This window comes from Bison bison, unplaced genomic scaffold (genome assembly GCF_000754665.1).
Source record: "Bison bison bison isolate TAMUID 2011002044 unplaced genomic scaffold, Bison_UMD1.0 scf7180017864340, whole genome shotgun sequence".
Taxonomy (NCBI): domain Eukaryota; kingdom Metazoa; phylum Chordata; class Mammalia; order Artiodactyla; family Bovidae; genus Bison; species Bison bison.
The window spans coordinates 3,841,187-3,857,883 of record NW_011494912.1 but is presented as its reverse complement, the minus strand read 5'-3'; the positions used below and the strand labels follow the sequence as shown (position 1 = coordinate 3,857,883).

The window sequence follows — 16,697 nt, the reverse complement described above, 5'->3', positions numbered from 1 at the left end:
CAGCCCCTAGGTCGGGAAGATCCTCTGGAGAAGGAAATGGCAACCTACTCCAGTATTCTTGCCAGGAAAAGCCCATGGACAGAGGAGCCTGGTGGGCTACAGTCATGGGGTCGCAAAGAGGCAGACAGAGCTGAATATACACGCACACACCTGAAAGATAATTACCAAGAAATTTTTAATAGCAGTTTACTAAAGGTCCTTACATTGGTACCTTTTTTCTTCAAAAGTTGTCTCCATTTATTTGAGAAGCTTATTCATTGTTACTAAAAGAAGGTAGGAAATGTAATTAATCAGTTGTTCATTATAATTGTAGAGTTGGGTTTCCTTGTAATCAGTGAGCTTAAGTGGCAGTATGGCAGTGTGAAGAATGTGAAGTGAAAGTCGTTCAGTTGTGTCGGTCACTTTGTGACCCCATGGACTCTACAGTCCATGGAATTCTCCAGGCCAGAATACTGGAGTGGGTAGCCTTCCCCAACCCAGGGATCGAACCTAGGTCTCCCGCATTGCAGGCGGATTCTTTACCAGCTGAGCCACAGGGGAAACCCCAATATGAAGAACAATGCTCGATTAACCAATGTGTAGCTGAGGTACTTGTGTGGGGGTAGTAAAACTAAGAATTAGCATTTGAGAGAATGTGTGTATATAATACTGGAAAAAATTAGGTGTATAAATCAGAAGTACTGAATGCATCTTAATATTCTTTTTCTGTTCTTTCTTTTTCTTCCTTTAGCATTTTCTTCTTTCTTGGCTTTCCTTTACAGGAATGCTCCCAGATGCAGTTTTCCCATTTTTGTTTTTTCTTTTTTTCCCTCTTTGTTTCTGCAGTCCTCGCCTTCATACTCCATGCCTGTTTCTGTCGCTACTCCTCTGCTTTTTCCCACTTTGACCTAGTGGGAAAGTAAGAAAAAGTTGCATAGGGATTGTCAGAGTTGATGGCAGATTGACTCATGTTCCTTGGTTGTAAATTGAAAAATTATGGAGGACTTTAAAAGAATTCGCTTATTTAAAAAGTGTAACTTCAGAGGCAAAATGAATTTACGGCCGAGTGAGACAGTATGGCTTAGTGGGTACCTATCGACATAGGTTCTGAAATTACTCCCATCTGTGTTACCTTGAACAATTAATTCCCTTTCACATCTTTGTATCCCAGTTTCCCTATGTTCCCTATGTATCAAAAGGATGATGATAATAGAAACTGTTTCTCTTTTAGGGTTGTTCTGAAGATTGAATGAATTAAAATTAAATACTATGTTTAATACTTTATAGAAATTGAATTTCCAAAGGAAATAAAAACTGCATGTGATACCAGTCCTTGTTATACTGATTACAAGGTTAATCTCCATAGACTCTGGAGAATGTAAATTCTGTGAGGGCAAGAATTGTTCTTCAGGGATTTTCCCCCTCTGACAAAGTGTTTTTGTCTTTGTAGGATGGCAAAGGAAATACATCACCCGTTCCCCAGCTTAAAGTACTGTCTGTGATTGTGCATGGGAGTTCGTAGGTGAGAATTGTGGAGTGGGTTGCCATTTCCATCTCCAGGGCCTCTTCCCTACCCAGGGATTGAACCCCGGTCTCCTGCACTGCAGGCAGATCTTTTCTCATCTGCGGCACCAGGGAAACCTGTATGTGGTTGTATTCTGGTCTGATTGTAGGGTCAGAGCGTAGGCAAGTGTTTGGTCCTATTTGGGGCATCTGGTTAAAGTGAGCCCTGGTTAGTAGACAGCTATCTATAATGTGAATTTCCATAATGGAGATTAATGTCTGCCTTGTAATTAGTAAACTTAAAATTGGAAAATAGCCTTTAGAACTGCTTACCCAACACAGAATCCCTCCACCAATTTTCTTCAGCTATCATACAAGTTTTCAAAGCAGTACCTTCCCCCCACCCCACCCCTGCCCTGGGCTGTTATATTTGAGACAGAAACTCATAAATGTGTTGAAGGGCAATTGGAATTTCTTTGTTGTTAGTGGGCAATTAAAGAAGGTAAGAAAAGTTTACCTGTCTTAATTGTGGTCAGGTCTCACTCACCTTCGTGTTTTCACTAGAAACTGACAGTTAAATGATACCTGAGAAAACTGCTTATATCTTGTTCATTATTAAGAATTTGATATATTTAGAAAAAGCTCTTAGTATTGACTATAACGTAAATGTGAACAGAGTTTTGTCTCAATTGAATTTTCAGACCAAAATATACTTAAAGAAAATGAGATAGTGGAACTGCACTAAAATTAAAAAGTATTCTTGGCCTCAGTCTTGAAACCACTTAGATTACTTTATTGAAATGATAATTTGACAAAGGGGAGGGTGACAGCATGTAAAATGCCCACTTTATAAGGAAGGAAAGTGCAAAGAGATTGACCCTAGTGCTGGGATTAGTTTGAAAAGTGCCTAAAGGGGTTCAGGGAAATTGTTAGCTTCCCACTTTTCTCCTGTTCTTTTTCTTTTTTTCCATTTAAAGCATTTTTAAGCCTTTTAAATTCAGTGCCTTTAATTACAGTCACAGCATTCTATAACCATCACCACTGTTTCTAAAATCTTTCTCATTGCCCCAGATAGAAGGCCTTCTTTCCCGGAGTTCCTGGAAATCTCTTCATTTACTTTTATTCTCTGTGAATTTGCTTCTTGTAGATTGTCATGTAAGTGGAATCATGCAGTCCTGTCCTTTTGGGTCTGGCTGTTTTACTTGGAGTAATATTTTCAGGCTTCATCTGTGTTGTGTGTATCAGAACGTCATTGCTTTTTTAAAGTGGCTGAACAGTGCCTCATTGCGTGATACTCCACATTTTGTTTTCTGTTCATCTGTTGATGGACATTCAGATTGTTTCTACCTTTTGGGCATTACAGTGTTGCAACATGAACATTGCTGTACAAGTATTTTGAGTCTTCCCTGTTTTCAAGCTTTTTGTGTGTATGCTTAGTGGGATTGCTGGATTGTTGCCTTTTCTTTTTATCGATTTCCTTGGGGCAGAATTTAGATGGATCTGAACAGATCTTTCAATAGCAGAGAAAACTGCTGAGAAATGAGTTTGTCCCTTTGTGAAGAATTTGTGTCGACTATTTCCACCATGAAAACCTCGTTCTTTCAGATAGTTCCTGATAGTGATTTTTAAAAAAATGGTGGTAAAATAGACATACGACAAAGCAGTGTTAAGTGCAGTTTGTGCAGTCACCGGGTTGAGCAGCCATCATAAAGTCCAGCTCCAGGACTTTTTCATCTTCCTAAACTGAAGTTGCCCATTAACCCATTCCCTCTTCCTTGCAGCCCCTGCACTCACCGTTTTACTTTCTGTCTCTAGGGATTTGACTGATTTGTTTTATTTGGCTTTGCTGCACAGATCTTAGTTTGCTGTGTGGAATCTTAGTTTCCCCACTAGGAATCAAACCCAGGCCCGCCACTGCAGTGGAAGCGCAGAGTCTGGACAAGTCCCCATATATGTGTATTTTAGGAATAAGTGATTTAATTAAATTTAAAATTAAGTGCTTATTCAGTTTATTGAATGCTTATGTTTAGCACTCTGTCAGGTACTTGACAGATTCTGATAGGAACCTTGTGAGTTAAGTTCACGTATTTATTGTCATTTCCAGACTAGGAGATTTGGGATTAAAGAATCCCACAGCCAGCCATATCTAATATTGGAGCTAGGCCTTTAATTCAGAATTTTGGCCTCATTCCAAAGCTGCCGTTCATAATTGCTTGGCTCTGTTGCCTGCTTTCTGTGGACAATACATTAAAAAGAGAAAAGATGGAGCTTTTACGCCACTTACTTGATTTTCATTTCCTCCTCCAATTATACAAAGTTAGAAAAAAACAAGTGAGCCAGTTTAACAAGTAAACCAAATGTTTTTTAAACTTGACGTAAAGTAAAAGGAGTACATTCTTTGTATATTGGTAGAGAAAGCTGCTCCTTTTAAAAAACTCTGGACTATCAGTATAAAAGTATACTTTATACATGTGTGAAAAATTTCAAACTAGTGCTAAGAAAAGTTGTGGATTTTCCTGAATAGTTGATAAGGTGTGTGTTTGTTTTGCAAAGACAGTGTTCTGGATACTGTGAAACTCAGTATTGAACTTGTAATCCACTATTGGGAAAGATCCACTTTCCCTGACTTCTTTTAATTATTTTATCATTCTTTCCTTCACCTGTTTTTTTTTTTTTCTAGTTTTTATTATTTTACTTATTTGACTCCATCATGAGGCCTGTAGGATCTTAGTTCCCTGAGCAGGGATCAAACTCAGACCTGCTTGGAGCCTTTAACAACTGGACCACCTGGGAAGTCCCCTGGCTTTTCTGTTTTTAAATATTTATGTATTCATTTGGCTGCAAAGGGTCTTAGTTGCAGTGTGTGGGCTTAGTTGCTCCAGTATGTGGGATCTTAGTTCTCTGACCAGGGCTTGAACCCATGTCCCCTGCGTAGAAAGGTGGGTTCTTAACCACTGGACCATCTGAGAAGTCCCCTCTGGCTTTTTAAAAAAGAAAAAAATTTGACTATTTTTGTTAGCTGTCTCAACAGTTTTTTGGAAATAGGGTGGAGAGGGTATAATGTTTTAAGTATGAAAGTAAACACTTGGAGATCATTTCAAATCCTAACCTTTGCAATGTATTTTGTTTTGTCTTGAGAGATTGCTTGATGTTTACTGATAAAATTACAAACTTTATTTCCGCAGAAATTAATAATTTACACTAGTGGTAAAGAACCTGCCTGCCGATGAAGGAGACAAGAGATTTGAGTTCCATCTGTGGGTCGGGAAGATCCCCTGGAGGAGGAAATGGCAACCCACTCCAGTATTCTTACCTGGAAAATCCCATGGATAGAGGAGCCTGGCAGGCTACAGTCCATAGGGTCGCAGAGTCGGACACAACCAAAGCAACTTAACACATCTTAAAATGTAAGCGTAGCCTACTATAAAAACTTAAAAGCCTTGACTTAAAAATCAGCCTTGGTCCATCTTGAATTAACCAGTGTGTCATGAGTGCTGACTGCAGAACTGGATGGAGGACCTTGTCTCAAACCCAAACACAGTACTGTTGAAACTGAAAGACCCTGATACACCATTTGATTGATACATAGTCTGTAGAAGTTTCTTCTGACAGTCTTTAGATAAAGTTGTGTGTGTGTTTATACTTTTGACATGAAATTCTAATCGCTCCTTCCTTAAAATGCAAGAAGCCAAAAAAAAAAAAAAATCCAATTTTATTTAGCTGATGGGGACAAATTCTAATCAGTAATCACAGTGTAACATCCTTCACTTTCCCAGTTTTAATACTCCACTTGTGACTGCAAAAGCAAAAAAGTTAGAACCCCTTTGAAGTCAGGCAAAAGTAGGAGGAATTTTAATTAGTGGCTGTGTTTTAATTAATATACATGAAATATTTTAAAAATTATTTTGAAACACTTTAAACAAAATAATTATAAGAAGAGCAAACAAACGAAAATTTCCCACATACCCTTCATCCTGCAAGCCCATTCATGTTTTGGCAAACACCACTCGTTGTATGTAGCAAAGGGCCTAGTCCAGCAGCACACTGAGCTCTCTGTCCAGGGATTGAACTGTGGCCTCGGCAGTAAAAGCTCAGAGTCCTAACCACTGAACCACTAGGGAATCCCCAGTATCACACTTTGCATCCAGTTGTCCCATCTCTATAATATACTTCACTGTAGAGCGGTTCCTCTGTCTTTGATGTTCATGCCCTTGACCTTTTTGAAGGTTACAGAGCAGTCATTTCATAAAATGACTCTCAGCTCTGCTTTGTCCAGTGCCTTTTGGACAGGAACATCACAGTGTTCTTGTGTTTTGTTGGCTGGGCATGATGTTATTTGTCCCGTGACTGGAGTTACTTTGAACACTTGGTTAAGATGGTGGATGATGTATGCTATATTTTCCTTTGCCTAGTAAGTGTTTTGTGAGGCAGTACTTAGGGATAATGAAAATATCTCTTGTCTTTTTAGCATTGTGGAATGCTGGGAATTTTAAAAATTTAGGCTGAGAATTTTAAACTTTTTTAGGGATGACATTTAGTGCTTGAACCTAAAAACCTCATGTAGAGGAGTTAACCTAAGTCCTTGAAAACAATGAAATTTAAATATTGTGGGTAGTGGAATTTGAAAAATGTTAAAAATTGGGTTACAGTGTATAGTGTAGTTTAAAAGAACTTGGGAATTAAGAACAGATATGGATGAGAGTCTAGTAATATAATAATTCTGTGATTGTGGGCAGTTTATTTTCGAAGTATCAACTAGTCTTATGTTAGAAAAGGTCTGCTTTGTTAAATGTGTCTGGCAGCTGTCACAATAAACATGTCAAGATACTAAGTTACCTTCTTGAGATCTTTCAGAAGTTAAACTAATGGAGTCAATGAATAACTATAAATACATTTTCTTTAGAAACTGCTCCGTGGACATAATTAGAACAAATGGTTCGTGCATGCTCAGTCACGTCCGACTCTTGGTGACCCCATGGACTGTAGCCCGCCAAGCTCCTCTGTCCATGGGGTTTCTCAGGCAAGAATATTTGGAGTGGGTTGCCATTTCCTCCTCCAGGGATCTTCTGGACCCAGGGATCGAACCTGTGTCTCCTGCATTGCCAGGTTGATTCTTTACTGCTGAGCCACCTGGGAAGACCAGAACAAATGGTACTATGCTGAAAAAAATTTAAGATATTTATAAAATCTTTGTTCACAACCCAAAGTGATTTCACTAAATGTATACTGACGTTTTAGGGATGAGTAAGTTTTCTCTCCTAAAAAAAACTTTAGCTTTTAGGATATTGTAGCTAGAACACAGAGCTATTAAATACAAGTTTCAGAGGTAGAAATTTTTAGGCAGCCTAATAGATTGCCAATATGTAATATTACATGATAACCTATACTAATTTTAATGGAACTGAATCTTATTTAGGATAAAATCAGCTGATTCAGCTATTAGGTCCTTGCCTTTTATTTTAGGCACCATCTTAAGACAAAATAGTATCTTAGATGATGAATTTTAGCCTTTTCTTAGTTCTCTTCATTAAAAAAAATACTTTTATAAAATCAGCATTTTATAAAAGTTTGAAATTCCATTTTACTGTTCTTAGAATTAAGTGATACTGAAAGTTATTTTATACTTCTCGCTGAAGATGAGTGTAGTTAAGATTGTAATGATGCCTTCAGTCACAATTTTGTTGAAATTTGGCTTTTGTGGCTCTTAGTAAAATTAAATGAATTGGTAAATTAGAGTTTTAGCTAACCTTATAAACAAAAAAAACCCTAAAACTAGATCTCAAATAATGGAGACAACTAAAAAGATGTGTGTCTGTGTGTTAGTCACTCAGTTGTGTCTGACACTTTGTGACCCTGTGGATTGTAGCCCGCCAGGCTTCTCTGTCCATGGAATTCTCCAGGCAAGAATACTGGAGTGGGTTGCTGTGCCTCCTCCAGGGGATCTTCCCAAGCTAGGGGTCGAACGCACTGCAGGCAGATTCTGAGCCACCAGGGAAGCCCAAGAATACTGGAGTGGGTAGCTTATCCCTTCTCCAGGGGAATCTTCCTGACCCAGGAACAAACTGGGGTGTCTGCATTGCAGGCAGATTCTTTACCAGCTGAAGCTACCGAACAACAACCAGAAAAAACCACGGAAGAGATAGCTCATCTTAAATACTGGTCCAGTGGAAGCAACCACAGCACAGGAAAGCCATGCTGCATTTTGTTGGAGTGCAGGTCGAAAAATTAAGTTTCAGTGGAAGATTTTCCTGATTAATTAAAGTATTCCCCCCCTCTTTGTTTTTAAACTCTTAAGCCTGTTTAATTGCAGACTTGAATACCATATTATCTGTCCTAAATACTGTCTGTAGCCTTCCATGGCCAATATCCTAGGGGTAAGTATGTTAATTGATTTTTAATGTTTTCTCAGTTTTAATTGATCCAGGTATCTGTGGTTTAGTAATTATGGCTCTAGAAATAAAACACTGAGTTGGGAAACTTATTGATTTTTGTAGTCATAAAGTTCATTTCATCATACTTAACTAAATGTACAGTGTGGCTCTTAGTTGCTTATGATAAGTAAAAATAATAGAGAATTTAAACTGACTATAGAAAACTGAAAATGAAATTTTTGAGAAGAAAATATTGAACCTGGTGCCTGGCTGAGTTCAAATCCATTTCTTCCTAGTTGACCATGGATCTTGGTTTTTGGATTTTACTAAAATAAAGCATTGCTTAAACGACTCATGGCTGTTTGTCACTGTTAATGGTGATGTGTGTGCCTGACAGTGCCTGTCAGCAGAGTTTTGTGACGTAAAGTTACGCGTTCATCTAGACAATCGGTCTGCAAATCATTCGTATTTATTTCTTTGAACAATATTCTTTGTTTTTTCATAAAGTGCTGTTGTATGTTCACATGTACCCTTTAGTGTCCCTCTGCTGCTGCTGCTAAGTCACCTCAGTCGTGTCCGACTCTTAGCGACCCCAGCGACTGCAGCCTACCAGGCTCCTCCTCCGTGGGATTTTCCAAGCAAGAGTACTGGAGTGGGGTGCCATCGCCTTCTTCTCTAGTATTTGCCTTTTGGACAAAAAGGATATTACACTTTTGCTTCAATTTGCTTCTAAGTGCCAGTTAATTTGCTGCCTTAGGAAGATTGCCTAGTAGTACAGTTCTAATCACCTTTTAACCTGCCTTTCTTGGGTTATTTTTATGCATAAAAGTTAGAATTTGGAGATACAATGCTAGTCCCTGGTTATAAAATTAGCTGTCTCTATGACTTTATCCAGACAGCTAATCTTGTTGGGTTGGGTTTCTCATTTCTAATATAATGGAACAAAGAGGTTGCACTAAAATATCTTGAATTTTCTTCTTGATCTAAGATTGTAAGCTTTAAGATTGAAATGGAAAAATGCTTGTTGAAAATAACTATAACATCACAAAAAAGAAATAAGACATAAATGTAATAAAAAAAAAAACAAGATCAGAGTTATGACCCCTCTCCCCCCACTGATTTAACAATCTGACCTGAACCTTAATTTGAAGCAGTTATTGCTTAATTTGAAATTTTAGTAATATTTAGAAATCAATACAATCAGAAATCTTAGAGTCTCGATTTTTTCATTAGAGTGATGATGGCCTATGTCAAAATGTTATAGAGCTCTGTTTGACTCACTATAAAATCTCTTTATTATTCTGCTGCTCAGCATTAATGGCACAGATCAATAAATTAAAATTGGAAGTGTGGTCCAATGAAAACTTTTCATGGGGGAAGTGGCCCAGTGGCCTTCGCTGGTGGCCCAGTGGTTAAGACCCCATGCTTCCATTGCAAGGGCTGTGGCTTCCATCCCTGCCTGGTTGGGGAACTGAGATACTGCAGGCTGTGCGGAGCAAGTGGCCATAAATAAATAAGTAGCAGGCACACTGGTTACAGCAAAAACAAACCATAAAAAACCCAAGCACTTACATGGAATTAATTATTGGCTTATTTTCAGGTAGAAGAGATCAGTGCAGTAAGGACACAGACAAACCTAATCCCTGAAAGAGATCCAACAAGAAACCCAAGAAGACTTTACAGAATGGCTGGAGTCTGTTTTCAGAAACATAAAAGAAGGCGTTGCTTCTTTTAAACAATAGCTGACAGGTTAAAAGATAAAAAGACGAAACAGCAACAGGCCAGTTAAGTTCAGTTTTGAAACTCATAAAGGAGAATTAAAATCAGATCAGGGAAACAAAAGATGAAGTTAAAAACATTTGTAGTTGAAGAAGTAAAGAAACTGAAAAAACGGGAAAGGAGGTGGAACGGACCCTGGTAGCCATGATTTTTGTGTCTGTGAGCACTTTTATCAACCCCTTTCTTGATGACAGTGTCCTGCTTTGCCTTTAAATAACTGCTTCCCTTCCCTTCCTGTTCCACGCAGTTCTGGCTGGACTGCCAATCACAGTGTATCCCAGGTAATCTTGTTCTGACTAGCCACTTAAGTGGGCTTGGGATGCAAATCCCCAGACCTTCTGTGCAGAGGGTAGCAAGAAGGTACAGGGATCACAGAATAGGTGTATGGTCAAACTTATATACGCATGGCTGTCATCTTCGTCTTAGGAAAAAACCCATCTTCTTAAGGAGAAGTAAGGTCTGCGGGGAGCGAATAGAAGTCTAGTGATGTCCCTTGTGTTCCTTGACTGGCTTTGTATGGAGTCAGTGCCACCTTTAGGCTGAATAAAACAAGAAAATTTCCTTTGTTTACTTGTGGTGCTTTGAATTGGGTAACCTTGCAGTTTAATAATAGTTCTGGCTAATTCATAAATTGTTCTTGAAGATAAAGACTATTGTAAATTAGATGTGGTTCCCAGAGTTGGTGGGACTACTAAGAATGCTCTAGAATTATAAAGCAAAACTTTTGTAAAACTACCAAAAAGTTGGTAGGAATTTTGAAGAGCTGTTATGAGAAAGCTAATATTAACGGGAAGATGGGGGACTTCCCTGGGGGACCCAGTGGTTAGGATGCCTCACTTCCACTTCAGGCGGCAAGGGTGTGATCCCTGGTCGGGAAACTTAAGGTCCCATAGCTGCACAGTGGCCCCCAAAAATTCTTTTTTAAGGGAACTAATAGTAGAAGTTGAAATCTCTTTTGCTCTGAGGGCATCTGCCAGTGTCACCATATGTACTTGAGTTTTGAGAACCTTGTGGGATGAAGAGGCTGAAACCAAAGCACAGAATCTGCAGAAAATTCAGGGGTCAGAGTCACCATTCCCCTCAATAACTGGTGACCCCTGATTGAATAAGACTGATTAAGACATAAGGCAGCTTGTATCCCTGTTTGTGGTCTGGGTTAACATATAGGGGATCCAAGGAAGGTGAATTCTTGGCTTATGGTGATCTCCCAGGCAGGAACTGTTCCCAGACACCAGGTCTCATGTTTAAAACAAGGTTTTGATGTAAAACGACCAGCATACAGTAGAAGACAGGTGTACATGGGAATAAGAACCATACATTGGAAGGTAGAACTGTGAGAAACATCAGAAATACAACTGCAAAGACTTGAGATTTTGAATTATCCTAGACTATGAAACAACTCCCACTACTATGTTTAAAGAAATATGTCAAGCTTGAAAATCTTTGGGGTGAAGAAAATTTTAAATGTGACATAGCAGCAAATAGAAAGTATATAAATGAAAATTACAAGCAAAAAACCTGGTGGGTAGTTTTAACAGAGTAAGTACAAGTGAAGACAAAGATGAGTGAAATGGAAGATAAGTCAGAAGACCAGAGTCAGTTCAGGGAGGATAAATGAGAAACATACAGAAGAGAATAAGAGATTTAAGGATTAAGATTCATTTAATCTGAGCTTCAGTGTGGGACAGGAGATAGAAAATGGGACAGAACCAGTACCTGAGGAAATAATGTGTGTGTGTGTGTTAGTCATTCAATTATATCCGACTCCAACCCCATGAACTGTAGTCTGCCAGGCTCCTCTGTCCATGGGATTCTCCAGGCAAGAATCCTGGAGTGGGTTGCCATTTCCTTCTCCAGGAGATCTTCCCAACCCTGGGATTGAACCTGGGTTTCCTGCATTGCAGGAGATCTTTACCATCTGAGCCACCAGGGAAGCCCCGAGGAAATAATAGCAGAGAATTTGCCACAATCAAAGGATGACAGTCCTTAGTCCAGATGCCCAGTGAATGATAAACGTACTGAATAAAAGGAAATCTGAACTCTGCACACTGCTCACATTCTGAATTGTTTGAGTGCATTTTTTCTTTCTTTGTGTTTAAAAAGATTAAAAGCCATCCGCCATTTTTGTATTTACTCTTACAGGAGGACACAGTCGTTTTGGTCATTTCCCTTTTTGTTCCAGAGAATTCACTGTCCCATTTTAGTTACTTGAAATTTTTTCGTTTCATAGTCTCTTTATTTGGGAGACTTCTGAGTTTTGATATGACAGATCATATCCTGGGGATTTTTTGTTGTTGCTCATTTCTAGACACACAGACACAGACACACACGAGAGACATGCAAACACAGCCTCCCTGTTAACACACACACACGCACACACCCCTGTTTAAACCAGAAAGAGAGTGCCTATTTCCATTTTGTGAGGTGCTCTACCCTTCAACGTTCTTTTTTTCCTAGGCTCCCTGGATACTTCCGATTTGCTCTTACTCTTCCTTTCTCCCAGGGTGGTTGTGAATATTTAAAAGATGACTAATAAAACATGATAGCTATATTTAATAAATGTTTATTTCTTTGTCTATCTTGCTCTTATTTTAAACTGACTATGTAGGGTGAGAGGTGAAAAGACCCTTCCTGGGAGGTGAGTGAGTGGGTGTCTTTGATCAGAGAGGAGGCGGCGGAGGGCAGCCCACCGGGGTCTCGGAGCTGCTTGGTGGTCTGGGGCGCCCCAGCCTGGCTTTCCTGCTCCTGGCTCTGGGAGGGCCCGCCCATCAGGCCTCGTGCTCTGGAAGCTCCTGTCACCACCCGGCCTGGTGTATCCTCGCGCGGTCGCAGTTAATGCGGCGGTGCGATGACAGTTTCTTTCTCGCAAAGGGCGGAGGAGCGGACGCAGTTCCACGATCCGTGTTGACCAAGGGCTCTCAGGGAAGTGACCCAGATGCAGCCATTTCTAGAGAGCAGAAAGCCCCAGACAGAATCGGCCTTCCCCATGGAGCCCAACTGGACTCCGCTGCCTCCAGGGTTCTTCCCATCAAAGAGTACTGAGATGGTCCCGAGAAGTTCTGTTAATGAAGCGGGAGCTCTTGTCTCCTGTGACTTCCCCACAGGCTGTTAGGATGGCGATCCTCCCAGTTCTTAACACACTTTGAATGTGATGGATATCATAGCATATCTGTGGCAATTGAAGGTGAGAGGTGGAAGCAGCAATAGGGAGGAAATTGTTCTAATGTTATATTCTGGCTCTGAGGGTGACTATATGACCTTGAGAAATTATTGCAACATGAGAACACATCTTTTTTCTCTTGCTAGAGAATTAAAGGAAAAGTGAGATTATTCAGAAATGCTATGAACTTTCAGAAATGATAGTATTAATATATTCTAAATGAAAGTTATTATAGAAAAACAGTATGCCTTGTCCATTTTGATTTAAGTAAATTTAAATATAACTTTGGGCTTCCCAGGTGGCACAGTGGTAAAGAATCCACCTGCCAATACAGGAGGCACGAGAGACTCGTGTTTGATCCCTGGGTCAGGAAGATCCTCTGGAGAAGGAAATGGCAACCAACTCCAGTATTCTTGCCTGGAAACTTCCACGGAAAGAGGAGTTGGGTGGGCTACAGTCCATGGGGTCACACAGAGTCAGACACAACTTAGCAACTGAATAACAACAATAGTTAAGAAATACCCAGGTGTCTTTAGTAAATTAATTTATATATATGTATTAGGGATTTCTTTGGAAGGAATGATGCTAAAGCTGAAACTCCAGTACTTTGGCCACCTCATGCGAGGAGTTGACTCATTGGAAAAGACTCTGATGCTGGGAGGGATTGGGGGCAAGAGGAGAAGGGGACGACAGAGGATGAGATGGCTGGATGGCATCACTGGCTCGATGGACGTGAGTCTGGGTGAACTCCGGGAGTTGGTGATGGACAGGGAGGCCTGGTGTGCTGTGATTCATGGGGTCATAAAGAGTCGGACACGACTGAGTGACCTGATCTGATCTGATTTGTTTTATAGAATTACTGTTGGTCCTTAATTTTTCAGTTATCCTCATATTAATTTCATTTCATTATTTGGTCTCTTGCTAAAACCTAGAATTAACTGAATTGAAAAGGGATAGTTTTTTAATAGGCATCTAATTTGCATGCTATTTATAGGAAAACAATTCTTTTAGTATTAGAATTTTTTGTTGTTTATTTTTATGTACTTATTTTAAAAATTTATTTATTTTAATTAGAGGCTAATTACTTTACAGTATTGTATTGGTTTTGCCATACATCAACATGAATTTGCCATGGGTGTACATGTGTTCCCAATCCTGAACCCCCCTCCCACCTCCCTCCCCATACCATCCCTCTGGGTCATCCCAGTGCACCAAGCATCCTGTATCCTGCATCAAATCTGGACTGGCGATTACTATTAGAATTTTTAAAAATTTGCTTTAGATTTTGGCTTCTTAGAATGTATTTATATGATGTATGTTTGCCTTTTAAAATTTTTATTATATATATTAATATTAAAATTTACCATTTTAATGGTTTAAAATTCCCCTGGCATTAGTTACGTTCTCAGTGTTGTGGGACCACCATTACTATCTATCTCCAGAACTTTTTCGTTGTCCCAAACTTAAACTCTGTATGTATTGAATAATAACTTCTCAGTGCTCCCTTTTTCTAGTCCCTGGGAACTAGCATTCTACTTCCTGTCTCTTAGTCTGGTAGGTAATCTCTTTTGAGTGGATCACACATTTGTCCTTTTGTGTCTGGATTATTTCACTTAGAATAATAATATTTTTAAGGTTCATCTCGATTACAGCATGTATCAGAACTTCATACCTTTTTAAGGCTGAATTACATTCCATTATATGGATGTATGATATTTTGTTCATTCATCTGATGGTGGACCTTGGGGTTCCACCTTTTGGCTCTTGTGAATAATGCTGCTGTGAACATGAGTGTGCAAATACCTGTTCACATCCCTGCTTTCAGTTCTCTTGAGTATATACCCAGAAGTGGAATTGCTGCATCATGGTAATTCCGGGTAATTTTTTAGAGGAATACCAAACTGTTTTCCACAATGGATGCACCATTTTACACTCCTGATAGCACAGGGGTTCCTGTTTTTCCACATCCTTGCTAACACTTCCTATTGAATGGTTTATGTGTTGGGTTTTTATAGTGCTTGAAATTCAGCTGAGCCTCTCTGCTGATACTAAAGTTTTCTAGAGAGAAAGTGTTATAAAGGAATCGTAGACGTTATTTGTCCTGCAGCCTGTTTCCTTCTTAGTGAAAAGTGAAAATGAAGTCGCATCCGACTCTTTGCGACCCCTTGGACTGTAGCCCACCAGGCTCCTCTGCCCATGGGATTCTCCAGGCAAGAATACTGGAGTGTGTTGCCATTTCCTTCTCCAGGGGATCTTCCCAACCCAGGGATCGAACCCAGGTCTCCCGCATTGCAGGTAGACGCTTTAACCTCTGAGCCACCAGAGAAGCCCAAAAGAAAGAAATCCCGTGCCCCACCCTGTCTGCTTCATCCACTTTTCTGTAATCAGGGCCCTCAGGAGAAAGGGAGGTGATGTGTGTTGAACTGTGATAAACTGCCTGGATTGTGAAGTGCACTACCTCTTTCTGTCACTGGGAAACTAGTTCTGGGTGACATCTAAATTTATTTTGGAAGGTGATGCTGACCTAATTTTATGGAAATAAAACTAGATGAAAAATTAGGGGATAGGTTCTGTATCTTATAGGATAATAGGAGTTTGGGGCAAATAGAATACTTTTTTTTTAAAATAAATTTTATTATAGTTTTTGGCTGTATTTTGTGGCATGCAGAATCTTAATTCCCCAAGAAGGGGTGAAACCCACACCCCCTGCATTGGAAGATGGGGTCTTAGCTGCTAGACCACCAGGCAAGTCCTTAGAATACTTGGTTTTTGAGTCTCCTACTTTTTCTCTATTGCAAGAAAACTGTGGCTCAGATGGTAAAGCATCTGCATACAATGCGAGAGACCCAGGTTCAATCCCGGGATCAGGAAGATCCTCTGGATCTTGCCTGGAAAATCCCATGGATGGAGGAGCCTGGTAGGCTACAGTCCATGGGGTCCCAAAGAGTCGGACACGACTTCTCGTTCTCGTTCGTTCTTAGGCAACTCATGGAGGACCCCTCCAGCTCTAAACATATGTTGAGCAGGACACTGAGTTTCTAGCACTCACTCCTTAATGCTTCTCTTTCCCAGGGATCATGGCCCAAGTAGCAGTGTCTACCCTGCCTGTCGAAGACGAGGAGTCCTCAGAGAGCAGGATGGTGGTGACGTTCCTCATGTCTGCTCTTGAGTCCATGGTGAGATGGCTCTGCACTTGTGTAAAGTTTCCAGTTGGGTAACATTGGGCTTGTGAAAATTCGATTGATTGGTTTTTGGAAAACATACACTTTGTCTTTTTTTTTTTTAGTATATACAGATTTTTTGCTTGAATAATAGTTAATGGGATTTAAGCTTTTCAAATCAAATATTACTGCATACCATGTTTCACAATGTTGTTAACTTACCTGAATGTGTAATTTTTTACATTTAATTTCAATTTTCTACCTCCTAATATCTTAGGCAATCCCTTGTTTTGCAAGCCTTAACTTTGAATTTGAGTGTGATATTTGAAGTTAGTCTGAGTGAGTTTGTATATTGTAGTGTGTTGCTGGTGTCTTACTGTATTGGTGTAAAGAACATTACCACAATTTGGGGCCTTAAGAGCATATTCACTAATTTACATCTATTCTTTATTATATTGTGCTTTGCATTCACAATTTTCTGAATTCGGTGGCCTTTACCAAATATGTAGTGTAACTTTATTAAAAAAAAAAAACTTATTTACACATAATTGCAAAATAATTATTTTGTTGCATTCCTATATTACTATCATAGTACTATAGTTTGCTTATCATGTTTTTATGAATATGTATGAGTTCATAGATTTAAAAACTATTAGACTTAGGTATTTTCTGACACAGTGAAATTATATATTCTAAGCAGGAGGAGGTAGTGTATTTACTGTCTTTAAGTATTATATATATATA

The 16,697-nt window shown here is 39.5% G+C and overlaps 1 protein-coding gene across 6 annotated transcripts in view; it reads left to right on the top strand.

The window, feature by feature from the left end:
* The first annotated feature begins 490 nt into the window (after positions 1–490).
* Positions 491–16,697, top strand: part of GTF2I (general transcription factor IIi) — a 79,321-nt gene continuing 63,114 nt past the window's right edge. For 4 of the 6 annotated variants that reach the window (XM_010854276.1, XM_010854278.1, XM_010854275.1 and 1 more), the window contains exon 1: positions 15,723–15,968. In XM_010854276.1, coding sequence (XP_010852578.1) covers positions 15,870–15,968 — 99 coding nt within the window. In that variant the 5' untranslated portion in view covers positions 15,723–15,869. Of the gene's footprint in view, positions 1,502–15,722; positions 15,969–16,697 lie in introns of those variants that run through there. The other 2 variants (XM_010854274.1, XM_010854279.1) reach the window with 2 other exon arrangements.